The 27,553-nt window shown below is 38.7% G+C and overlaps 1 protein-coding gene across 2 annotated transcripts in view; it reads left to right on the top strand.

The window, feature by feature from the left end:
- lrrtm4l1 (leucine rich repeat transmembrane neuronal 4 like 1) overlaps window positions 1–27,553 on the top strand; it is a 43,514-nt gene that overhangs the window by 7,302 nt on the left and 8,659 nt on the right. The window contains exon 2 of one of the 2 annotated variants that reach the window (XM_067399403.1): window positions 15,617–17,262. In XM_067399403.1, the coding sequence (XP_067255504.1) occupies window positions 15,617–17,262 (1,646 nt within the window). Of the gene's footprint in view, window positions 1–15,616; window positions 17,269–27,553 lie in introns of those variants that run through there. The other variant, XM_067399404.1, reaches the window with a different exon arrangement.

The raw sequence follows: 27,553 nt of genomic DNA, 5'->3' as shown, positions 1-27,553 counted from the left end.
AATGCATTAGCGTAATGGCTTGCCCTGTCAGGCGTTTTGAGAGATGGGTCCATCCTTAGCGCAAAAAGTTCATTCTATGGCTATATCCTTATCTGTAAATGTTACAAATCCATGCAGACATTTCCATTTTGCATAAAGGCTCGTCCTGACAGTCCGTGTTAAACTTTAAACTCACACACCCGCGTCAGACTGACGGAACTCAGTAGAGAGGGAGACAATTAATATTCAGTGCAAAAATATTAATTTTGCTGAAATATGTTGTTTAAAGTTAAATTTAGATTTAAAAATCAACATGTCACTCAAGTATTTTATGATAGTAGTAACTGTAAAGGGAGAACTAATTGAAAATAAATGTAATGTTTCCTATAGCCTATTTACAGGATAAAGAAATGGCAGTAAGAGGTGATCCTTCAGAACATTTATCTTGCCTGTTGGTTAACACTGAGTTTGTGTTTTTCTTTATTATCTTTATTACTATCTTCATTTTTAATGTAGAGAAGAGATACAATATTCTGATACCCGATGTATGGTTTGTGCCACTGGTCAGGGCAGCATAAACTATCAGTATTGGTGCTAAAATCATTTTTCATGTTTCTGTAATGGTTAATCCACCAGTATGTGTAGGCTCTTTAGTTACAGAAGTATTTCTAAAGCTACAACATATTTATTGTTATCCATGAATTTTTGATTTTACTGTTTTACAAGAAAAGCAGGAAAAAGTAAAACACTTCATAGTTTTTTTTTTTTTTTTTTTTTTTTTTCTTCAGATGCCCAATTACAGTCAATAAGAACAGAGACTTTTTTGGATATTATGTGTAAATATTATTTATAAACTATTTAGTTGTTTCAGTTTGTTATTTTCCTAATAAATGGCAATACCATTGCTAGTTTCAAACAAGTTCCTAAAATATTTGTGTTCTCTCTTTATTAATAAATCTATTCTCTAATAAGTCTAAGTCTAAGTCTAATAAATTAAGCACTGCTTGTTTTTATAGCATTTAGTTGGCACATTTGTTTGAAATACATTGGACAGGATGTGCAATAGTGTGTTGTTGTTTTTTTTTGTCAATAAAATAAAAATAAATAAAATTAGGATTTTTATCTGATTAATATAATAATAATAATAATAATAATAATAATCGTCCAACTAATCGATTATCAAAATAATCATTGGTTGCAGCCCTAGTCTTGACATTGTTATGGAAGGGCCATGGTGTGCTCCAGCCAAATAAAAAAGTGTTTTTGAAAAGTTTAGAAAAGCTTTGGGTGCAGGGCATATGACTTTTGGTTAATTTTGTTTTTATTATGGATTATTATTGATGTGGAATGGATTATTAATGATTCTTAAGACATGGGGCTAAACATGACCCTCTACCATTTTATTGAATTTGCTCTTTGCTTTATCACACATGATGACAGTACATTTTCACTCACTTCACCTAAAGCTACTTACGACCACAACTTAATATAGATTAAAATTAAAACAACCTCATATAGATTGAAATATATATTAAGAAAAAAATATTAAAAGGATAGTTCACCCAAAAATGAAAATTTGTTCATCATTTACTCACCCTTATGTTGTTCCAAACCTGTATGAGTTTCTTTTTTCTGTTGAACACAGAAGAAGATATTTTGAAGAATGTTGGTAACCAGACAGTTGACGATAGCCATTGACTTCTATAATATTTTTTTTCCTACTATGGAAGTCAGTGGCTACTGTCAACTGTCTGGTAACCAACATTCTTCAAAATATCTTCTTTTGTGTTAAACAGAAGAAAGAAACTCACACAGGTTTAGAACAACATAAGGTGAGTAAATGATGACACAATTTTCATTTTTGGGAGAACTATCCTTTTAATGCTATTTCCTGACAGAAGGAAAAGGTTCATTTGTGGCCGTGTGTTTGTCATCACCACCAGGCATTTATGAAAATCACATAAAGTCTTTATCCTGAAGGTACTCTGACCATTTTCACCTGCTCCATGTTCAACAATGTCACAAAAGTTTATGTGAATTTTATAGTTTTTATACAGTACTTTAGATTTATTTGTATGAATGAATTATATTATAATTTCAAGGACTCAAAACATTTGAGGGATTTTTAGATTATTTTTCTTGTTTAGAGTACTATTATAAGCACACCAGATGCATTAACTTCACACCAGCTGCATATTCTGATTTTCTGTCTCACTGTGGTGGCAATTCAGTATATGGAGCTGAAAATCAATTAAAATCATCCTGTTGTCCTAATTAGTTCATTTGATGAAAATTACTTATGCCAATAATTCATATTTTTATATCTGATGGTGCTGCTGTCTGTGAGCCGTCATGTTACCTCAGCTAATTCCAGCCACTGAGTTTGGCATATCTGCCATCTTTGTGCTTTTTTCAGGATTATTTTATACAATTATAATATAATATGGTTTGCTGCGTTAATGGTCGAGACTGATGTGCGTCTGTGTAGATGTGCACGCATGCGGTAGGAAAGGATCATCGTGGCTGTCATGAATGTGGCTCCCTCGTCTCATCCTCCGGACCGCCGGAGGGAGCCATCACCGGAATACTGAATCTCATGCAGACTCCAATTCCCATAGGCCCTCATTCCTGGGACTGATTGCACACAAACCTGCACGACATCACACACACCCTATATAACACACACACTTGCATTCATACATCGCGAAGTCTTGATTTGCCACGGTAGTCATTTCTGAGCGTTATTCCCTGGACTGTTATCTCGTTGTTACTTGGACTGTTATCTCGTTGTTACTTGGACTGTTACTCTCTGCTGAACCTTTGCTGCCTACCCCGATCTCTGCCTGTGCCCTGGACTGTGTTTGTTTGCCGCCCATCTTGATCTCTGCCTGTGACTCGACTCTGTATCTTTGCTGCCAGCCTCGACCCCTGCCTGTCCCTGTTTACGGTACTGCTTTGCCCTTGTTGTATACACTGCTGTGTTTTAATAAAAAGCTGCAAATGGATCCACACTCTGTTGACCCTTCACTACAGAAGACTTCGCCACCCAGTGATCCAGCAGCTGTAATACAGATTTCCTCCAAGCTCTCAGCTCAAGCCAACCAGCTAGCTATACATCACCATCAGCTGAGTCGACTCACTTCATTAACGGAGGAATTAGTAAAGACGCTGCAGGGCCTACGACTCAACCCCGTCGAGGTCGCCATGCTGCTTCCCACAGCGTCTGCCACGCCAACGTTCCCGTCTCCTCCCGCCGTTAATCCCCGCCTGGCCCTTCCCGAGAAGTTTGACGGTACCCCGGCAAAATGTAAGGGCTTTCTGCTACAGTGCTCCCTGTATGTTAACCAACAGCCCTCTCTGTATACCACCGAGACGAGTCGAATATCATTTGTCTGCTCTTTACTGACGGGCAAGGCTTTGGACTGGGCTACTGCTGTTTGGAGGAATGACAGCTCGGTATTTCCCACTTTCACTGAGTTCCTGCAACAATTCAGAGAGGTGTTCGAACATCCTGCAGGGGGTCAGAGTCCGGGTGACCAGTCAATCTCTCTCACGCAGGGTAAAACCACAGCCGCTGAATATGCCCTGCAATTCCGCACTCTAGCAGCTCAAACTAACTGGGTGGAGGATACACTGAAACTGCTGTTTCGTCGAGGGTTATCGCTGGAATTACAAGCAGAACTCGCTTGCCGCGATGAGGAAAACTCACAAAACACCTTCATCGAACTCGCCATCCACATTGATAATCTCCTTCGTACCAGGCGTTCTGCACGGAGTCCCAGCGCGACCAACATTGCCCCTGAGGCCATGCAAATCGGATACACTCCACTTCTGCCGGAGGAAAGAGAGAGGAGACGGCAGATGCATCTCTGTCTGTACTGCGGCCAGGCTGGCCACGTCAAGGCTAACTGTCCAGTTCGACCCACGTCAACCAACTCCCGGGCGGTGAGTTCTCCTATTCCATCTGATTACGCATCTAACTGCCTCAAAATTCCTGTCCAGATCACTTTCCATGAACGGAGTATACTCACTCACGCCTTGCTGGATTCTGGAGCTGCGGGAAACTTCATGTCTGACACGTTCATTAAAGATCACCATATCCCCTTAACTGACTGCCACTTTCCCTTAACAGTGGAGGCGCTAGACGGGAAGCCCATTGGAGGAGGAAGGATCGCTCATATCACCGACGAACTTAAACTTCAAGTAGGAATCCTTCATCAAGAAACCATCCGCTTCTACGTCATCCACTCACCTAACAATCCCATCATCCTTGGTATACCGTAGCTTCGCATCCATAACCTGCATATCTCCTGGAAGGAGGGTCAAATACTGCAGTGGGACACTCTTTGCCACCAAAACTGTCTAAAACACGTCACACCTTTACCCATTCGCTCTGTGGAAATACAAGAAACCATCCCTGGACAGCTTGACATCCCAGCTGAGTACACAGACCTGGCCATAGCCTTTAGTAAACAAAAAGCTACAGAATTACCACCTCACCGACCTGGAGACTGCGCTATAGACTTGCTACCCGACACCTCGCCTCCAAAAGGCAGAATTTTTCCCCTGTCACAACCAGAGTCCCCGGCCATGAAAGCTTACATTGAGGAGGAACTAGCCAAAGGTTTTATTCGACCATCCACGTCCCCAGCATCATCCGGATTCTTCTTTGTTAAAAAAAAGGACGGAGGACTGAGACCCTGCATTGACTATCGAGGTCTGAATGAGATCACAGTCAAGTTTCGCTACCCACTACCACTAGTACCTGCCGCCCTGGAGCAACTAAGACAAGCCAAATACTTCACGAAACTCGACCTCCGCTGTGCCTACAACCTCATTCGGATACGTGAGGGGGACGAATGGAAGACTGCATTCTCCACAACCACCGGTCACTATGAGACCCTTGTTATGCCGTTCGGGCTCTCCAACAGTCCATCCGTCTTCCAGTCCTACATTAATGATGTGTTCTGAGACATGTTGAACCGTTGGGTTATCGTCTACATCGACGACATCCTCATATACTCCAATTCACTGGAAGAACACATACAACATGTTCGGGCCGTGCTACAAAGACTCATCCAACACCAGTTATATGCAAAGGCAGAGAAGTGTGAATTCCATCAGACTTCAACCTCATTCCTGGGGTATGTTATCAGTCAAGACGGCATCGCAATGGATGACACAAAGGTGAAAGCCGTACTGGACTGGCCGAAACCATGCACGCTAAAGGAACTACAGAGATTCCTGGGCTTCGCTAATTTCTACAGGCGGTTTATACAAGGCTTCAGCAGCGTTGCAGCTCCTTTAACTTTCATGACTAAGTGCCACACATCTCGGCTGCATTGGTCCCCAGAGGCAGAGGCGGCTTTTAAAGGATTGAAGGAACGGTTCACTACAGCTCCCATACTCCGTCATCCCGATCCTGAAAGGCCCTTCATCGTAGACGTTGATGCCTCCAGCACGGGCATTGGTGCCATTCTCTCTCAACGCCAAGGTATTCCAGAGAAAATGTTTCCTTGTGCTTTTTACTCCAGAAAGTTATCCGCGGCTGAACGTAATTATGATGTGGGAGATCATGAATTGCTGGCAATGAAGGCGGCACTGGAAGAATGGCGTCATTGGTTGGAGGGAGCCCAACATCCGTTCACGGTACTCACGGACCATAAAAATCTAGAGTACCTCCGCTCAGCCAAATGGCTTAACCCTCGCCAAGCTCGGTGGGCAATGTTCTTTACTCGCTTCCAGTTCAAAGTGACATACAGACCTGGGTCCAAGAACACGAAAGCCGACGCACTATCCCGGCAAGCTGAACACCTAGAACGTACTGAACATGCAGAACATATCATTCCTGACACTCTGCTTCTCGCACCCATCCAGTGGGATGTAATATCTGAGATCACACAGGCCAACGAACAGTCCGCTCCTCCCACTACATGTCCTCCTAACCGTCTGTTCGTACCAGTTGCTCTGAGGGAAAGGCTCCTACACCACGTTCACGATCTGCCCAGCTCTGGACACCCAGGAATTACTGCCACTCACCACCTCTTGCAAAACCGGTTCTGGTGGGACACCATGCTCCGTGACGTCACCCAGTTCATTCACCATTGCACCGCTTGTCAAACATCCAAGACACCACACCAATCTCCCGCTGGTCTGCTTCAGCCACTACCCATTCCACAACGTCCCTGGTCACACATAGCCATAGACTTCATAACCGATCTACCACTGTCACAGGGCAACACCACAATACTCACAGTTGTTGATCGATTCTCCAAAGCCTGTCGCCTCATTCTTCTTCCTAAACTTCCCACTGCCTTCGAGACTGCGGAACTACTGTGCAACTTCGTGTTCAGGTTCTATGGACTGCCTGAGGATATCGTGTCAGACAGGGGACCTCAGTTTACCTCTCGTGTGTGGGCAGCGTTCTTTAAACAATTGAACGTCAATATCAGCCTGACATCGGGCTACCACCCAGAATCTAATGGCCAGACAGAACGGCTAAACCAGGAGATCACACGGTTCCTCCGCACCTACTGTCAGCAGAACCAAGCTAAGTGGAGCTGCTATTTGATGTGGGCGGAGTATGCCCAGAATTCCCTGAGAAAACCGGCCACGGGTATCACTCCCTTCCAATGTGTCTTAGGATTTCAACCACCAATGTTCCCGTGGTCTGGTGAACCCTCCGACCTGCCCTCTGTCAATGAATGGTTACAAAGGAGCGAGGAGACTTGGAACTTGGCTCATCACCACCTACAACGGGCAGTTCGGCGACAGGAGGTACAGACCAACCGACACCGACGTCCCAATCCCCAGTACACCGTGGGTCAATGGGTCTGGCTCTCCACGAGAGACCTCCGACTAAGACTTCCATCCAAGAAACTCAGTCCCAGGTTTGTAGGGCCTTTCCAAATTGTTAAACAGATCACTCCTGTCTCTTTTCGGTTAAGTTTACCTGCTAATTATCAACCGGGATGATATCCTAGACCCCACACTCATGGAGGAATTCCATCGGACGCACCCGGAGAGGCCGGCCCCTCGACCACGTGGTAGACCCCGGCGTCCGCCTCCTCGCGTCTGGAGCCGCTCGCAGGGTGGGGGCTCTGTCATGAATGTGGCTCCCTCGTCTCATCCTCCGGACCGCCGGAGGGAGCCATCACCGGAATACTGAATCTCATGCAGACTCCAATTCCCATAGGCCCTCATTCCTGGGACTGATTGCACACACACCTGCACGACATCACACACACCCTATATAACACACACACTTGCATTCATACATCGCGAAGTCTTGATTTGCCACGGTAGTCATTTCTGAGCGTTATTCCCTGGACTTTTATCTTGTTGTTACTTGGACTGTTACTCTCTGCTGAACCTTTGCTGCCTACCCCGATCTCTGCCTGTGCCCTGGACTGTGTTTGTTTGCCGCCTGTCTTGATCTCTGCCTGTGACTCGACTCTGTATCTTTGCTGCCAGCCTCGACCCCTGCCTGTCCCTGTTTACGGTACTGCTTTGCCCTTGTTGTATACACTGCTGTGTTTTAATAAAAAGCTGCAAATGGATCCACACTCTGTTGACCCTTCACTACAGTGGCATTGGCTAAAAGTTTTGTTAGTGAGATTTACTATGACTTTGGCTGGAGAATATCCCTCTCAAGACACCACAAACTCGGACAGCACTGCTTGGATATTATAACTAAACCTGCTGCATTTTGGACGCAGGCTCATTTTTTTGTGAGATGGGCTATATACAGTTTTACAACATAAACGCTGCCCAGGTTGCATAATTTCTTGAAGAACGATGATGGAGAGACATTCAGAAGAAATGTGATGCAAACAATGGATAATATATTAATATTTCATGGATTTAACTCTTTTGTGGACAAAAAGTACTGTTTTTTTTTTTTTTTTTTTTTTTCGATGGACAATAATGGACATTTTACCCAAGTGCAAAGGATTGGATTCATTTCGCGATCACTATTTCATTATAAAGGTATGAAGTCCTGTTTGATAATTTGTGACAACACGAAATTTCATGCTGACACAAATTTCAATTAGTGCTGGAGCATATCGTAAAAAAGACGCTGTAGATTGACAGTAAACCTTTTATAACTTTCTAATGATATAACTTATCTTTATTAACTAATAAGTTAAGGAGTGACGTGCGGCGACGCGCGGCTAAGATGGCAGTGGCCTCATTTTCGCCTCAAACTGCTCTTCAGAAATCTACGGGTGACGTCACAGACACTATGTCCATATTTTTTTTTTTACAGTCTATGATAAATACCTACAAACACGCTGAACAGACTAATCCAAAATGGTTCCCTGAAACATAAACTTTTTTTTTTTTTTTTTAAGTTTTACTGCCTGTCTTGCTCCAGTACTCATAAAGCAGTGTTATGAAATGGTTCAGGAGTCTCTGGGAATTGACTGTTTAGTCAATGCATAGCTGCATTTTACTTTAAATGGGACCAAATCATGCTCAAGAGGGGGATCCAATAGAGAATCTAATAACTTGAGAAGGACTCCATGCATTGGCTATTTGTCATATTTCATTTTACTTGAGGGAAAGTTTGGATTTCTAGAGAAAATGACCATTATTTTACATTCCAAGACTAGGCACATTTGCATTTCCTGTGGCCATTTGCATTTCACGCCATTAATGTAATATTTGCATTCAGTGTTCCTCTCAAAATTTAGTTCAGAGAGTTAGGAAGTTTTAATATGGTAAGTACAGTTCTTTTCATTAAACATTTACCTAGTCTATCATACGGCTGAATTGATATTAAAATTAGTGTTGACTTGACAGCTGAGCTTGATGCAAGCAGCGGGATGTCAGTTTTAAATACAGCACTGGAAAAAAATTAAGAGACCACTGCAAAATTAGACGTTTCTCTCGATTTATTATTTATATGTATCTGTTTGAGTAAAATTAAAATTTTTTTATTTATTCTACAAACTACTTACAACATTTCTTCCGAATCTCAAATATTATTTAGTGCATTTATTTGCAGAAAAATAGAAACAAAATAGAAAAAAGATGCCATGTTTTCAGACCTCCAACAATGCAAAGAAAGCAAGTTTTATATTAATTTTTAAACGGCACAATACTAATGTTTTAATCAGAATTTGGTGGAATAACCCTGATTTCCAATCACAGCTTTCATGCATCTTGGCATGCTCCCTATCAGTCGGTCACATTGCTGTTGGGCAACTTTATGCCACTCCTGGCGCAAAAATTCAAGCAGCTTGGCTTTATTTAATGGCTGGTGACCCTTTTACTTACATTCCAGAGGTTTTCAGTGGGGTTCAGGTCTGGAGATTGTGATTGCCTTGTCAGGGTCTTGATCTGGTGGTCCTCCATACACACCATGATTGGCCTGGCTGTGTGGATTGGAGCATTGTCCTGCAGGAAAACATTGTCAGAGCAGAAGGAAGCAACTTTTGTTTCAGGATAATCTTATACATGGCTTGAGTTATGCTTCCTTTGCAAAGACTTATCTGCCCGATTTTAGTCTTACTTTAGGCCTTTCCAGGTCTCTGTCTAGCCATTAGAGGACCAGGTGTTGGGCAAAGCTGGAAACTGGACTCATCAGAGAAGATCAGAATCTGTCAGATGCATTTTAGGTCAAGTTTTAGTCTAGTGAAACTGATATAATTGGGCAAACTTCAGTTAAAACCATTTGATTCCATTCTACTTCAAAAATTCATGTTTTATCCAGGTTCTGCCATTATCTTGGCACTTTGGGTAATAGCCTTAACTTCACCGTAGCATTTATATGAAATATCAGCTTGTCACTGTGCCAAGGAATACGGCAGCTGACTCTGCTGTATGTGCCAGCATCTTCATAGCCATTTGAAAGGGGTCTGCCACAGTTGTACAGTGTTAAATGAGTGGCTTTTAAATGAACTATCCTTGGGTGAGCTATGGCACATGGGCCTTCAAAGTATTATAATTTGCTGAGTAAAAAAGTGGTGTCCAGATCGATTTTTATCTGCAGTATTACTCACAGGTGGCACACTTGCCACCCTGGTCTGCCATAGATCTCTGATTCATTCTACACTGAATGACATTTGCAGTCAAATACTACTCTGCTGCTGCATTTGTAAGTGGCTTGTTAGTTATTCTCTTGGTTTGAGTTGTATCAAAGACTTTCAGAGTCTGAGTTTTGGTGAGGAGTATTGTAAAAATTTAAACTTAAAATTTGCCATTGATTGGCACTGCCTTGGTAGATAAGGATCCTACATTAGAGAGGGTTACTGCTATCAGCTGGCAGTAGCAGCAGTTTGTTGGATAGAATATCAAATATAGCACCTGGAATATGAAACTTCTTGATACTAATTTGCTGCAGAATAAAAAAAGGAGACCAAGATGCCTTTAGCATTAAACTCCAGCTAATACACTTAATGCTAAGGGTGGGTGGTGTAAGCAAAATATTATATCAAGATATTAGTAAAAATAATTGGTTTCACAATATGTATCACAATAATAAATATATACATGTATGCAAATAACAATGGTTTTTAGGAAAAAAAAAAAAAAAGAAAAACATTTAAAAAATGCTCAGAAATAATGACAATTTCCTTGTACATCTATGATATACCCTATGATCAGCCAATCATTCATTAAAGTGCTTTTAAACCATTCAAGCATGCAAAAGAGAACTCAAATCGTTACTGGTGTGCTGTCTGTGAAGTGACTGTCTGTGAGCACACACCCGAAATGCAAGCACAGAAGGCCACGTAAATGAACATAAAGAGTTTGGAGAACATTTTAAGCATGTCAGATGTGTCAATGTCCGCCAGGCCTGAAAAAACCAGCAGCCTAATAAACCTGCTGCAGTCTGTGTCATTAATGTTAATTAAAGAACAAAAGAAAAAGAGAAAATCAATCACTGCTCCTGAATGAATCGCTTATATGGCTTTAATAAAGATTGATTCACATTTCATTTATACAGAGAAGACTATACAGTGTTATTTTTCATTTGATTTTTTTTTTTTCTCAATTTTTGTAGTATTTCTTACCTGAATTAAAGCACTGTTTATTTAATTTGTATCTGTTCTTATTTGTGCTATTGCTTGTAATTTGTTTATTTGTTCTTGTTTTATTACTGACTGTTTACTTGTCTTTAAAAATGCTTGAACTTTATATTAGTAAGGCTAATAGTTTTTTGTTAAGGTATACAAATTTTATTGAGTATTTCACTGGTATATAAAATGTTGGTGATATAAACTTATACAAGATTACATGGGTCAAAAACAATGAAAACAATAAATGTTTCTGTTATATTAAAGATACAGCTACATTTTAAAGGTGCCCTAGATGTAATATAAGTCTAAGGTGTCCCCTGAATGTGTCTGTGAAGTTTCAGCTCAAAATACCCCATAGATTTTTTTTTTTTTATTCTTTTTTTTTAAACTGCCTATTTTGGGGCATAATTAGAAATGAGCTGATTCAGGGTGTGTGGCCCTTTAAATCTCATGCTCCATGCCCCAAGAGCTCGTGCTTGCCTTAAACAACATAAAAAAAAGTTCAAACAGCTAATATAACCCTCAAAATGGATCTTTATAAATTGTTCGTCATGCAGCATATCAAATTGCGTATGTACAGTGTTTATTTTGATGTTTACATTTGGTTATGAATGAGTTTGAGGCTATACTCCGTGGCTAACGGCTAATGCTACGCTGTTGGAGAGATTTATAAAGAATGAAGTTGTGTTTATTCATTATACAGACTGCAAGTGTTTAAAAATGAAAATAGCGACGGCTCTTGTCTCCGTGAATACAGTAAGAAACGATGGTAACTTTAACCACATTTAACAGTACATTAGCAACATGCTAACGAAACATTTAGAAAGACAATTTACAAATATCACTAAAAATATCAAGTTATCATGGATCATGTCAGTTATTATTGCTCCAAAGCTATTTTTTTGCTATTGTCCTTGCTTGCTTACCTAGTCTGTTGATTCAGCTGTGCCCATCCAGACGTTCTGCACTTGTCTAATGCCTTTCATAATGTTGGGAACATGGGCTGGCATATGCAAATATTGGGGCGTACACCCCAACTGTTACGTAACAGTCAGTGTTATGTTGAGATTCGCCTGTTCTTCGGAGGTCTTTTAAACAAATGAGATGTATATAAGAAGGAGGAAACAATGGAGTTTGAGACTCACTGTATGTCTTTTCCATGTACTGAACTCTTGTTATTTAACTATGCCGAGGTAAATTCAATTTTTGAATCTAGGGCACCTTTAAATTTAGGTAACACTTTACAATAGGGTTCATTAGTTAATATTTAACTACATTAGTTAACAAAAACCAATAATGAACAACACTTCTACAGCATCTATTAATCTTTGTTAATGTTAATTTCGACATTTACAAATACATTATTAAAATCAAGAGTTGTATTTGTTAACATTAGTTAATGCACTGTGAAGTAACATGAACAAACTATTAACAGCTAGATTTGTATTAACTAACATTAACAAAGATTTACAAATACAGTAACAAATGTATTGCTCATGGTTCGTTCATGTTAGTTTATACATTAACTATTGTTAACAAATGAACCTTACTGTAAAGTGTTACCAAAATTTATTACAATGCATTTATGTCAAGGTTTTTTATAAGAATTAAGTTATATTTTTTCAACATTATAAAATGGCTTTCAGTTATATTGTAATGTTGAATGGCTATAGTTAGCCTACTCATTTCATCCCCAGAAAGTGAGAAATAAATCGATTAATCATGATCAATTACAGAAAAATGTGCAATTTATAGGTTATTTTTTAAAACGATTGACAGCACTACAATAAATGCATGCATAATCCTTACAGTTCAGCAGATACTCCTCATAGTCAAATTATCAGTGTGTGACACCGCCGATACACAATATAGTTGGGGGATGGGCATTACTTTTAATTTTCATTGATGACTGATTATTGCAGTATGTCCTATTATAGACTGTTATTATAGAATTTTAATTATATAATTCATTGTATAATAGACCTAATAATTGAATACTTAAAAATGCCAAATTCTCTTGACATCGCCAATAGCTGATGCTTTGATATCTCTGGCTATTGTTGATACATGATATCATTTATTGGCACAACCCTACTGGCTGTTCAATTTTTGTTTTTATTAATAAAGCATTTCATTAAAAGAATTGCCCAGAAGAGTCATGAATCAAACGACAATGTAGCTTACAAGGACATCTCAGTAAAAATACATATTTTGTGTCATTGTTTTGAAGTACACTGTCTTTTTATCTCATTACGTTCAGTTCAGCCTGGTAACCCACATTCACAGCTTAGGTAATTTATGATTTTGTTTGCTGTGGCACTAGAGATTCAGGAGAAATATGCTCTTTGCAGCCAGATGATCTAGATAAAGATAACAGCCTAACTAGCCTTTGATAACAGGGCCATGCTATTGAGGCAAACTTTGACCCCTTGGGTTAGCAATGTCTATTATTGTAGAATGACAAACAAATAAACAGGTACAATAGTTCTTGCACTTTTGTACACCCTTGTACTTACAGATTTTTTCTAGGAACTTGAGGCTGGATATTTTAAGACGACATTTGTATTGTTGTGGCTGCAGTTTATGGACAGTGCCGAGTGTGTTTCTATATACTAATTGTGAGGGTTAATTTATTCTTAATTCTTCGTTTTACCTTTCCTGTTTCTTGTAGCTCTTAAGACTTAAATGGACTGTGGGACATGACCCAAACATGATGACACTTCACAATCGTATGTCCTTGTAGAGAGGGAAATAATGCATGTAAGTGTAATGGACTACCAGTGAAGCATACAAATTGGTAATGGTCAACAAGTCGGATTCAGATGAAGCTGGGCAATTTTTTTTCCTCCTCAAAAAGCTTCAGAGAATAGGTTATAGCGGCTTGATGGGTTTTATTGTCATATGTTTACTAGAAAAATCTATACCAGGTCACTGCATGCTAACTGCAAGTGATGACAATGGTATGCAATTATGATATTTATTGCTTGGACTCTGAATTGGTTTTGTCACCATTTAGCCTTTAAAAGAGACCACTGGACAGTAGTCTTGGAAGATATAATGACAGTGTTTTGTTTTTTTTTTCTCTAGCATCCTCTGAAATTTTCCTAACAGCACCAATGGGATTATAGTTTGGTAAAACTGATGACTCTGTAGTTTGCTCTGTATGCTTGGATGGCCTCAGTCCTCCTTTTTTTTTTTTTTTTTTTTTTTTTACAGTAGACAATGAGTTCATGGTACACGCAGTGCAGATCTTCAACTGAATGGTTATACATTAAGACTTCGATCAATTTTTCTCTTTGTTCTGCATATTGCTGTATTCTTTTTTTTTTTTTCCTGGCAAAGAAAAGTCCTGTTGCACTTAAAACGTATGAGATGCAAAAGATTGTAATGAAATTGTCCATTTTGCCTCATTTTTTCTGGCATGGATAACACAATATGAAACACATTTCAAATAGCAGGGGTAATAGCTTCAGAGTAATTATGTTCGATGTAATGATTCAGCTCTAAAATGACTAATCAATTTCCACAGAACAGTATAAAATATGGCATTAAAGATATTGCAGGACATTAGTCATATATCTTAAAGTTGATTAGTTCATAGGTGATAATTACTAAGTTTAAAAATGGTTCCTATAAATTAATCCAAATGGCTCTTGAGACTCTTTATGTAATTCTGTTCTAATTCAAAAGAGGGTGCCAAAAACGTAACAGATTTATAGCGATATTCTTTATGCTGTGTAGAACTTCATAAACACTCTACATCATATACTGGTCCTCTTTATGAGGTTGCGCTAGAATATGAGATCTATATGATCTCATTTATATAGGACATGCATATGAGATCTCTCATGTTCTGAGACAGATGTCAGAAGCAAACCAATCAGAGGTAATAGCTTTGTGTGTGCTAATCTTGACAGGGATTGGAAAGGTTTTATTTCATGAACTGATCTATTACCGCTCAGTTTAGAGAGACATACAAACCACAAATTCCAATTATGCAGTCAACCAATCCTGAAATAAGGAGCATACAAAGAGGCTAAAAGACTCATAAAAATGTGCCTTGGGCAACACAATTTGTTGGAAAAGAAAAACAAAAGACAAAATCGACATCTTTCATGTTTATTGTTTTATTTTTTTATTTATTCATTTGGTGTGTAGCCATCTAATAAGATCGATAATGTACATTAATTTGGACATTATTATAAAATAAATTACTTCAGGTTCAGGGTGATACAAGTACACTGTACTTTATCCCTTGCTAATATCAGGGATTCTCATTAGCCACATAAATCAGCAATGGTCTAAAACAGCAAATTGTTACATGTTAAATAAAATCACCATCTTTCATTAATTACCATTAACATTCCTATGACTGACAGTATTTCACTCCTGGCTAATATTTCACTTGTTGAATGTCAATGCTAATTAAATTTCATCAAAATTGCAAATGATTCTGTGTTTGATTTAAAAATAAAATATAAAAAAAAAAGGTGTAGGTGTGGATAGAAGCAGCATTAGTCATATGAGCATTGATAACTGTATATTTAGCAAAATAAATTTGCTGCTCTTGTTAAACTGTTAAGTTGATGTTGTGCTATTTCCCTCTGCAGGTTCTGTTGCATGTGACAAGAGATTAGCAGGCCTCCTCCTCCTCCAAGCCTCCTCCCTGCTGCTGTTCAGTTCTGGAGAAAGGATGTGCCCTTATAGCTGTCGCTGCGAGGGAAAAATTGTTCATTGTGAGTCAGCTGGCTTCCAGGATGTCCCAGAAAATATTTCAATTAGTTGCCAAGGTCTATCCCTACGCTACAATGACCTGCACACAATGCTCCCCTACCAGTTTGCCCATCTTAACCAGCTACTGTGGCTGTATCTGGACCACAATCAAATCACATTTGTGGATAGTCGTGCTTTTCAGGGAGTGCGGCGATTGAAGGAGTTGATCTTAAGCTCCAATAGGATTTCACAGCTCCATAATGTGACTTTTCATGGAGTACCTAACCTTCGCAGTCTCGATCTCTCCTACAACAAGTTGCAGGAGCTGCAGCCAGGCCAGTTTTATGGTCTTCGAAAACTGCAGAATCTGCACTTGCGCTCCAACGGGCTTACGACAATCCCTGTTCGGGCTTTTCTGGAGTGCAGAAGCTTGGAGTTTCTAGACTTGGGCTATAATCGGCTTCGGGTTCTAACTCGCACGGCATTCCTGGGTTTGTCTCGACTTATGGAACTCCACTTGGAGCATAACCAGTTTTCACGAATCAACTTCTTTCTCTTTCCTCGCCTTGCTAACCTTCGTGCCCTGTACCTGCAGTGGAATCGTATTCGAGCTGTCAACCAAGGCCTTCCGTGGAGCTGGTACACCTTGCAGAAGCTTGATATTTCTGGCAATGAGATACAGGTTCTAGATCCTGTAGTATTTCAATGCCTTCCCAATCTTCAGGTTCTCAACTTAGAGTCTAACAAACTGGCCAATGTGTCTCAGGAAGTTGTGGCTGCCTGGATCTCCCTAACAACCATTAGCCTTGCAGGCAACATGTGGGATTGTGGGCCAGGTATTTGTCCACTTGTTGTCTGGCTCAAGAATTTCAGAGGCACCAAGGACACTAGTATAATCTGCAGCAGTCCCAAGCACCTTCAAGGGGAGAAGGTCATGGAGGCTTCAAGGAGCTTCATTGACTGTGATGACTATGAAATTACTGCTCAGTCACCTTTGTATCTGCAGACCTTTGATCCGAATTTTGACCTTACCCCTGAACCAACTGATTCGACAATGGCTCCTACAACACCGCCTCCACCCCTGCCTTCACCTGCCTCTGAGGCGCCCATTCCTCCTCCACACCCTAGACCAGCTCAACGACCCACCTTTCCCAGCCATGCAAATTTAGATCCCAGAGACTCCCGTCAATGGACACCCTCATCTTCCGACAGCTTATTAGTGACACCAGCTCCTGAGCAAGACAATGCGTCATTTCACAAAGTGGTAATGGGTGGCGTGGCACTGTTCCTCTCAGTGTCCCTTGTCCTGTCGGTAATTTATGTCTCCTGGAAACGTTATCCTGGTGCCACCCGGCTATTGCAGCAGAGTTCAGTGGGCCGAAAGCGAAGGAAAAAGAGTCAGGAGCCAGAGCAGAACCTGAGCTCCCAGCTTCAGGAATATTACATGAGCTACAACCCCGCAGCCACGCCAGAAGCTTTGGAGGTGCTGGGCAATGGGACAGGTACCTGCACCTGCACCATATCCAGCTCCCGGGAATGTGAGGTATGACATGTGAAAGCAGCCTAAAATCAAATCAAATCAAAACAAATGAACGACTCAGGAAATAGAGGTAATTTCTTCATTGTGCATGCTGGAAATATTCACCAGAGCAAGGGTAAGCACCTTTGACTCCTTAGGTCCTTCAAAATGACTCATAAAAGGGATTGACTCATTTAGTCTGCTTTCCTTGACTCCACTTATTATAAAGATAGATAAATCTAGGGATGCACCAATATAGACATTTTTGGTTGATACAATAATTATTTGTGTTTTGAAGCTGATAACCAGTATATTGGCTTATGTTAGGTAACAGTTACAATTTTGTGTGATTGATTGCAACACTCATCTTAAAATTCCCGGTCTTTACATGCTTATATTGACATCAAGCATCATATTGAAAATATCTGCATTTTTTATTCATCAAAACGTTAATGATAGCTTTAAAAAGTCATATTTACCGTTTGATACCCAATATGACCGCAGATATGTTGTGCATTCCTAATGTTGCTGTACAAGTTAAACCATAAACCAGGAGTCAATGGTTCCTTTACCAAAAAGCACTGCCCTGCCCCACACATCTACATCTTGATTTTGGCCTCATTAGTTATTTCACTTGTGAAAAGCTTTTACATTTTGTTTGTCTTAATGATGATTATGATTATTATGCTTTGTGTTTGGAACATTGATATTCACTTGAGATGTAAAAGGGTTTCTGAAAACCTCAGAAAAACAGGCAAAACCATGCCTGTTGCATTGGGAATGGGTTTGCATCATTTAGCTTCTGAGAGTGCAGAAGAAATAACTTATAAATAATAAATAAAAAAAGACATCTGTCGATAATTAAAATTGCAGTGCAGGCTAATGATATATTGACTGTCACAACCCATTAGAGCAGGCAAAATGCCTCCGTCACTCTCTAATGTCATGTTTAAAAGCATCTATCTCTTTATCTGTAAAAATCCATAAGTGGTTTTTATGCAGCTCTTTTGGAAAATTTTAAAGGCTGCATTTTAATTTTGTATATATTTCATGTGCTAAACAATGACCATGGAGACATGAATGCAATATTTTAATCACTGGCATGACATTGTTGCAGCGAGGGAAATAGTATAAAGTTTTCGCCAGTGTTTATAACAGTCTTAAGTGTGAAGTGAAGATGTTGTTTTTAACAGTCATGCAAAATCCCATGATGCGGCTCTGCTTCAGTTCAGCCAGGAATAGCCAGTAAAAACCTGTAAAATCATGATTTTCATCTTCCCTTCTTTGATGTTCTGTGTCTGTTTCACTGCAAAGAGATAAATCTTATCAATAGATTTGCACTGGGAATGTTTATTTTAAAGGTTTATTTGGACTTAAAAGAGAAACTGTATATGGCAAAAAAAACCAAATACTCAACTGGAAGTAATCTACTTGTTTAAATTAGCTAATGGAGGTAACCAAACATGAAACATACTGAATAAGAAAAGCTATTAGACTGTAAATGTTTAGTTTGAGCAATGAAATCACTGAGTTGAATTAATGAGAGAATGAACATGGAGAATAGGACAAACAATGAGACGTGCTAATACAATACCAGACAATACAAGTTTCCATTTAACTGATGCTTCAGTTTTTCTGTTCCAGCTTTAGTGTTATTTTAAAGATTATGTGTAAAACACCACCTTGATGAGTGGGTGTTTAAATGACAGATTCATTTGCACCTTGTCAATGCACTTGGTGTTACCTATGCAGATACTACTTGTGTTGGATTGTGAGAAAGTAAGATAACACTTTATTAATTCCACAAAGGAAATTCAGGTATTACAGCAGACTTGTTTATAAACATATTCAGATGAGACAAAGTTGCAAACATTGATAACAGCAGGGAACTCCATTGGACCTGATGATATGGATGGTTTTCATGATTTCTGAGAGCCTGGACAGCATTGCCTTCAGCCCACCTGCAGGGGATTGAGGTTTGTTCGTGGACTGAGGTACCTTTCTTGATTAAGCTAGAGCCTTGTGGCACCTCCTACCTATAGGTGCTTGTGGCACCTCCTGCCTATGTGCCCTTTCTTATACAGGCAGTGTGTATTAGCTGCCCACTCTAGTTTATTGACTGAGAGGACCCCAGGTAGGCCTATACCACCCCAATGTCTTTGCCATTGATGGTGACAGGGCTGAATGGAGTTCTTTTCCTACCAAAGTCCCCTCACCATTCCTTAGTCTAAGATTTTGAATAGAAGCAATAGACCACTATGGAGCTATTTACATCGGATGCAAACTTTTGCCCGCTGGCAACTTTTTTTTTTTTTCTTCTTTCTCCTAGTCCAGCAATGAAATGCATCTACCATTAAGATGTCTGGAGCTGCTGCAGATATATATATATATATATATATATATATATATATATATATATATATATATATATATATATATATATATATATATATATATATATATATATATACACATAACTGAACATCAGTGGAAAAAGCCATATTCATCATAACACATACATCATACAGCCGCTATATTGCTAAACATACCCCGTTTTTCATATCAACAGAAAATTATACTGTGATAACCTTCTCTTGAGACTCCCCTGCTTCAAATTGGTCTTAGTTAATGATATGTTAAAAAAGCCTGCCGGTACATTAATGTGATTGATTACAAAGCAGTTTGTGACGTCAGAAACATCAACAATTTCAAACCACTTTTTTGAAACTCTTTAAATCACTGCTGTTTTAAAGAGAAGATACTCATCAATGGTGTTGACTTATGGATTTGCACATGGTTGTCTTTAAGCAGATTAAAAACACCACACAGACATATAAATAACATTAAAAACTTGATTTTCACCACCAGGGGACTTTAAGTATACTTTATGTAGTAAGTATACTAATATCGGTGTACTAGTAGTGTGTATATATATATATATATATAAAGTATACTATTCACTCATTGGGACTAAATTGGCCCACTTTTTACTGTATAAAAGTATACTTATACAAGTAACAATAGTAAACTTTGAGTACACAACTAGTTTACTTTTTTTTTTGTTTTTTTTTTGTACTGCAACTATAACATATAATATAATGTGGCCACATATACCACTTATAAATATATCTGCAAGCAGCAATTACGGGGCCAAGCAAAAAAATCACAACAAGCCAGCCAACATGGCTGGGAGCATCAGACCAACTGCAAAAGTGAGCAATTAAAGACCTATTAAGATTGTTTTAGGCAAAAGAGCTGAAAAATGATATATACAGTCAATAATACAGATTTACTGGTTCACCACTTTCGACCAATAGGTGGCACTGTGACCAAATTAATGTGGTATGGTCAGAGTGAGGTAACAATGACACTCGCTAAGGATATGACTCCCGTGAAAATAAGTCAACTAGATCAAATGTTATAAGCATATGAAAAAAAAAAAAACACTAGGTGGCGCTGGTTTGAAACTTCTCGGGCTCCTTCAGGGCCTTGTGCCGATGACCCATACTGAGTACGGTAATGCGTTCATAAAATACAGCATTTTTGCACAAAATTCAAAATGGCCGACAGCCAAAATGGCTGATACACTCAAAAAAAAAAATAACTCTTTGAACGAACATAAAAAAAAATCATGGAAAGGATTTCCACATGATTAAGTTATTTCAATATTATGCAATTCTGTTATTCCAATTTAATGTACTTGCATTGGGTCAACTTAATTTATTAAGGTTGATTCAACTTATTTACTATGGTTGGGCACAGCTTAATTTAATAGTGTCAGCCCAAATAATTTGCAATGTTTTTTAAAAAGCAATAAATAGATAAATAATTTTTTTTATTTTTCATATACATTGATGTTTTACAATTAATTATTCTTGTTTAATTTTGTGATTTATATAACTTTTGTGATGTTCTGTGTTAGAAATCTAGATGTGATACTGGATTCATCCTAAATTGCCTTAACCAAAAACATTGTAAAGCCTAAATTGATCATAAGTCCATTGGTGGCAATAGTCTTACAATCAACGTAGGCTTACAATGCTTTTGGAAAATGCAACCCAGAGCACTACAGTGATTACTTTCTTATTAAAGTAATTTGAAAGTTTGCTAGCAGGTCCTCAACCCAAGCACAATTGCAACACTTCACCACAATGATAACCCTAAAACTATTAATTAACAGAAACTTTTAAATACCAACATAATAGAACAGTAAACATTAAAAATTCTTTGCATTTTCTCATCTTCCTAAAAACTGCTTAAAATAGCATTTATTTCAATATTTACACTCCTAGTTCAGCCCCTTTGCAAAGCATGATGGGAAGTGAAAATCCTGTTTGATTGAGTCTTGGTTTACTTGATTGAAACATGTTATTCCAATATGATAACATCAAGTTAAGTCAAAGAGTAATCGTTTCAAGTCAATTTAACATGAATCAATTACATTTAAACCAGAAAACCTGATACAATGGTGTTGAATCAAAATAAATTGTTTAAATAAACTGAAGAGCATCAAACAATCTTTTTTTGGGTGTATGGGAAAATTGGATATCGTTCAACTTGGCGTTCAACTTGGCATGATGCCTTGAATCTAACAAGACCAAAGTTATGATTTTTTGGACAAACCTATCTGAAACTACAAGCAAAAATTGCCATTTTTTCTATATCCAAACCAGTAGGTGGCGCTGCGCCGAAACTCAGCATGTAGGCTCTGGTCTTGCTTGGGATGATATGTATGAAGTTTGGTCTGAATATGATAAAGCATTGCAGAGATACAGCTATGAGTCCAAATTGGGTGCTCTACGTTAAATTAATTTGTGTGTTATTTGAGAATGGTTTGATTTACCGAAAAGCTTTTGATAATTTTTTATCCAGAATGGACTGAAGATGATCTTATTTGATTTCGAAAAAGCAGGTTTTTCGCAAAATTCAACATGGCGGACAAACTATAAGTCAAAACCTAGCATGTTTGGTATCGTTGGACTTGGCAGGGATTCAGGAGTCTAAGGACATGACTCTTTTGAAAATAAGTCGACCACAGTCGAAGTGATAAGCATTTGAATATTTGATTTTACCACTAGGGTGCAACACTTCTCAGGCACCTTCAGGGCATTGTGCTGATGACCCATACCGAGTTTTGTGACGATACGCTAATGCGTTCATAAAATACAGCATTTTAGCACAAAATTCTAAATGTCCAATGGCCAAAATGGCTGATATGGTAATAATGGATATCATTCGATATCCATTCAGCATGATACCCCGAATCTGACTTGACCTCATTTATGATTTCTGGACAAACCATTCAGAAGTTATTAGCAAAAATAGCGATTTTTGAATGGCTTTTGAAATCAGCCATCACTAAATAAGTCGTTATTTATTTTATTTTTTTTGGCGCACCAAAAATATTCTCGTCACTTTATAATATTAATATTGAGCCACTGTACTCACATGAACCGATTTTAATGTTTTTAGTACCTTTATGGATCTTGAGAGAGGTAATGTCATTGCTCCCTATGCAGGCCTCACGGAGCCATCGGATTTCAACTAAAATATCTTAATTTGTGTTCCGAAGATGAACGAAGGTCTTACGGGTGTGGAGCGGCATGAGGGCAAGTAATAAATGATAGAATTTTCATTTTTGGGTGAAATAACCCTACCTATTTCTGAGTAGTAAAGAAAGAAAGCATGAAAAGAAAGTATACTTTCTAATTTTTAGTTTAAAAGACTAAAATAGCGCACTTGAATAAACTTGTGAAAGGACATTGCTTTTAGTCTAAATGTAGTCCAGGTATCATCTTAAGTTCAGTGTGTTCAAGCTAAAAACATCTAATTTTGACTCATTAAGCGTGTTGTAACCTCAATGAGAGTAGTAAAACTTTTAAGAAATGAGCCTAGAATATATCTTTATTCTTGTGATTAAAGTTCCTTTGAAACATTAAAAAAGGAACTCAGAATAAATGTGTGGGAGAAAACATACTTTAAATATAACAGTATCACTTTACCTTTCAGTTGTTTCAGTAGAAACATTTTGTTTTTGTTACTACACCGGTTTCTGCCGATGTTTAATAATACAAAAGCAGGTGTCCATTCTGCTTATGCAAGCACAGTGCTGCTGTGCCGAGTTCAGAGCTTTTCATTTCAGCCCATGCTCAGTAGAGGCTGTCCCTGTGGTTGCTGGTAAGATGCACTGATCATGAGCAGTAACCATGTGCTGTAGCTTTTGTTCTGTAATGGAATCTGCAGTGGCAAGGAGGAAGGGGAGAAGGAATGAAAGCCCAGGCAGCTCTTTGGACTTGAATGAGATTATTCATCTGCTCCTATCCCACAGAATGCATTAGTACAATTCAGATATGTTGGGTCTAAACTAGCAATATGAGAAAATAGAATCACAGTGTGCCTGGGACTGGGGAGCATGCTTCAAATATCTCTGGAATATAAAGGATGTTGACATTAGGGTCCCAACTAGGGGGACTGATGTGAACATTTTGAGATTATACCCATATCTGTCTTGCTTTGCTGTTAAAAAATTGTATTTATATATTTGTGATGTGATCTAATAATAAACATTATAAGAACGTGTTCATTATAGCTCCGTTGTTCTCTTGTGCTCTGCCTTCTCACGATAACGTATTAGAAAAAAAAATCTTTGCGTGCCACAGTTTATACAGCACTGGTGGGAAATTTGCATTAAAGGTGCCCAAGAACGTCCTTTCACAAGATGTAATATAAGTCTAAGATGTCACCTGAATGTATCTGTGAAGTTTCAGCTCAAAATACCCCATAGATTTTTTTTAACTGCCTATTTTGGGGCATCATTAACAATGCACTGATTTACGCCCCGCGCCGCCCCCTTAAATCGCGTGCTCTCTGCCACACCAGCTGTCGAGTATATTACAGCGCATTTACAAAGTTCACACAGCTAATATAACCCTCAAATGGATCTTTACAAGATGTTCGTCATGCATGCTGCATGCATGCTTCGAATTATGTGATTAAAGTATTTATTTGGATGTTAAAGTTTTATTCTGAGTGAATGAGGCTGTCCTCCGTGGCTAACAGCTGTTGGAGAGATTTATAAAGAATGAAGTTGTGTTTATGCATTATACAGACTGCAAGTGTTTAAAAAATGAAAATAGCGACAGCTCTTGTCTCCGTGAATACAGTAAGAAACGATGGTAACTTTAACCTCATTAACAGTGCAACATGCTAATGTGCAATTTACAAATATCAGTAAAAATATCATGATATCATGGATTATGTCAGTTATTATTGCTCCATCTGCCATTTTTCGCTGTTGTTCTTGCTTACCTAGTGATTCGGCTGTGTGCAGCTCATAGGTGCAGCTCCAGACGTTAACTGGCTGCCCTTGTCTAATGCCTTTTATAATGTTGGGAACATCATGGGCTGGCATTATGCAGATATTGGGGCGTACACCCCGACTGTTACGTAACAGTCGGTGTTATGTTGAGATTTGCCTGTTCTCCGGAGGTCGTTTAAACAAATGAGATTTATATAAGAAGGAGGAAACAATGGTGTTTGATACTCACTGTATGTCTTTTCCATGTACTGAACTCTTGTTATTTAACTATGCCAAGGTAAATTCAATTTTTGAATCAAGGGCACCTTTAATACACCTTCATTCTACATGTTATGTGGTTTATTTTGATAGGTGAAGTGTCTTTGTAGTGTTCAAGGCCGATTTAAAAAAAAAAAAAAAAAAAAAAAAAAAAGGTATTCTACCAATTTTTGGACTTTACTGAAAACGTTCCATCCCGACATCCGACGGGTTTTCCCAGATCGCATCACATACATAAATATTGTCATTATATCAGCATAGTACCTTGTATTATGATAAAAAAAGTGGACAATTGTTAATAAATGTTATACATCAAAAGTGCTTTAGTAGGCATCATTTGCTAAAAATACTCAGTGCTTTAGCTGCCTTTACTAGAGTTTTAGGTGGTGTGTTGAACCCACTGTGCTTCAATATTGTGTTCTTAAATTCAGTCCTTGGCAGGCTGTCAGCCCAATATGCAAGGACAGAGACATATTTTTCTCACTCAAACTCATGAAGTACTTAATAGATTCTGCCAGACTTTATCACATGAACAAAAGATGCAGCTAAGTCAGTACAAAGGAGCATGAACACCTTACAAAGACATGGCCCTGATGTGATAAATAAACATTTCTGAAAAACAGAAAGTTCTGAATGTTTTAACCCTTGAAGACCCACTGTAGCAAAATTGCAAATCTTGTTTAAAAGCAATTAAATAATAATTTTGGTTGTTGTTTGCTATACATAACAGTAGCTGGTAGGCCTACTCTGAATTGTATCTCAGCAACAGTTTTGAAATAATTAAATATTGAATAGTATTAAAGTTGCACAACAATGTTGCTGCATAGCTACTAAGGGACACCTTTTATATCACTTCTGGAACAAATATGTTTATTTGACCTGTAATATTTATATTTAATTATTTATTGAAAATGTATGACCACCCACCAACTGCCTTAATATTTCAATATGTAACTGCCTTCAGTATTTTTCTCAATTCACAGAATGGAGCCTGAATAGAGCATTTTAAATGATTTTTGGCATAGCCCTATGAAAATTTAAATAAAGTCTGAGAACTGAACTCTTACGGGACCTCCTTGGCCAGAGCGACTGCATTGCAGCCTTCTAAGAATGCATTTTCTGGTCATTTACCAGGCAATTAGTGATATCTACGAATATCCAGGAACTTCATAAAGTGGCACTCTGAGATAAGTATTTCCAAATTTCAGACAGTTTTTAAACTTAAATGACCAACTCTGCAATTTTGTGACACTTTTTTACACTTTTTTTGAAAGTGTAAAAAAGTCATAGAAGCTTAAAGGGATGGTTCACCCAAATATGAAATTCTGTCTTAATTTACTCACCCTTATGTTGTTCCAAACCTGTATGAGTTTCTTCTGTTGAACACAAAAGAAGATACACTATATTGCCAAAAGTATTGAGACACCCCTGCAAATCACTGAATGCAGGTGTTCCAATCACTTCCATGGCCACAGGTGTATAAATTCAAGCATCTAGGCATGCAGACTGCTTCTACAAACATTTGTGAAAGAATGGGTAGCTCTCAGGAGCTCAGTGAATTCAATTGTGGTACCATGATAGTTTTCCACCTGTGCAATAAGTCCATTCGTGAAATTTCCTCACTACTATATATTCCACGGAAAACTGTTAGTGTTATCATAACAAAGTGGAAGTCAATAGCTGCAGACCTCCAAAATTCATGTGGCCTTCAGATTAGCTCAAGAACAGTGTGTAGAGAGCTTCATGGAATGTGTTTCAATGGCCGAGCAGCTGCATCCAAGCCTCACATCACCAAGTGCAATGCAAAGCGTTGGATGCAGTAGTGTAAAGCACACCACCACTAGACTCTAGAGCAGTGAAGACATGTTCTCTGGAGTGACAAATCACGCTTCTCTGTCTGGCAATCTGATGGGTGAGTCTGGGCTTGGCGGTTGCCAGGAGAACGGTTCTTGCCTGACTGCATTGTGCCAAGTGTAAATTTGGTGGTGTGGGGTTGTTTTTCAGGGATTGGGCTTGGACCCTTAGTTCCAGTGAAAGGAACTCTTAATGCTTCAGCATACCAAGACATTTTGGACAATTTCATGCTCCCAAATTTGTGGGAACAGTTTCGGGATGGCCCTTTCCTGTTCCAACATGACTGCACACCAGTGCACAAAGCAAGGTCCATAAAGACATGGATGAGTGAGTTTGGTATGGAGGAACTTGACTGGCCTGCACAGAGTCCTGACCTCAACCCGATAGAAAACCTTTTGGAGGAATTAGAGTGGAGACTGCGAGCCAGGCCTTCTCACCAACATAAGTTCCTGACGTCCTAAATGCGCTTCTAGAAGAATGGTCAAAAATTCCCATAAACACACTCCTAAATCTTGTGGAAAGCCCAGAAGAGTTGAGGCTGTTATAGCTGCAAAGGGTGGGCCAACTCCATATTAAACCCTACGGATTCAGAATGGGATTTTATTACAGTTCATGTGCATGTAAAGGCAGGCATTCCAAAACTTTTTGCAATATAGTGTATTTTGAAGAATGTTGGTAACTAGAGAGTTGATGGTAGCCATTGACTTCCATAGTATTTTTCTTTTTCCTTCAATGGAAGTCAATGGCTACTGTCAACTGCTTGTTTACAAACATTCTTCATTTTTGGGTGAACTAACCCTTTAAGTTTACTCAAAAGCAAATTTGCTCAAATAAACATTTATTATTTTATACCAAATATGTGTTTTCAAATCAAAACAACCTGGA

This window comes from Chanodichthys erythropterus, chromosome 10, assembly GCF_024489055.1.
Source record: "Chanodichthys erythropterus isolate Z2021 chromosome 10, ASM2448905v1, whole genome shotgun sequence".
Classification (NCBI taxonomy): Eukaryota; Metazoa; Chordata; class Actinopteri; order Cypriniformes; family Xenocyprididae; genus Chanodichthys; species Chanodichthys erythropterus.
The sequence above is the reverse complement of the archived record's forward strand: the minus strand, read 5'-3'. Positions and strand labels throughout refer to the sequence as shown.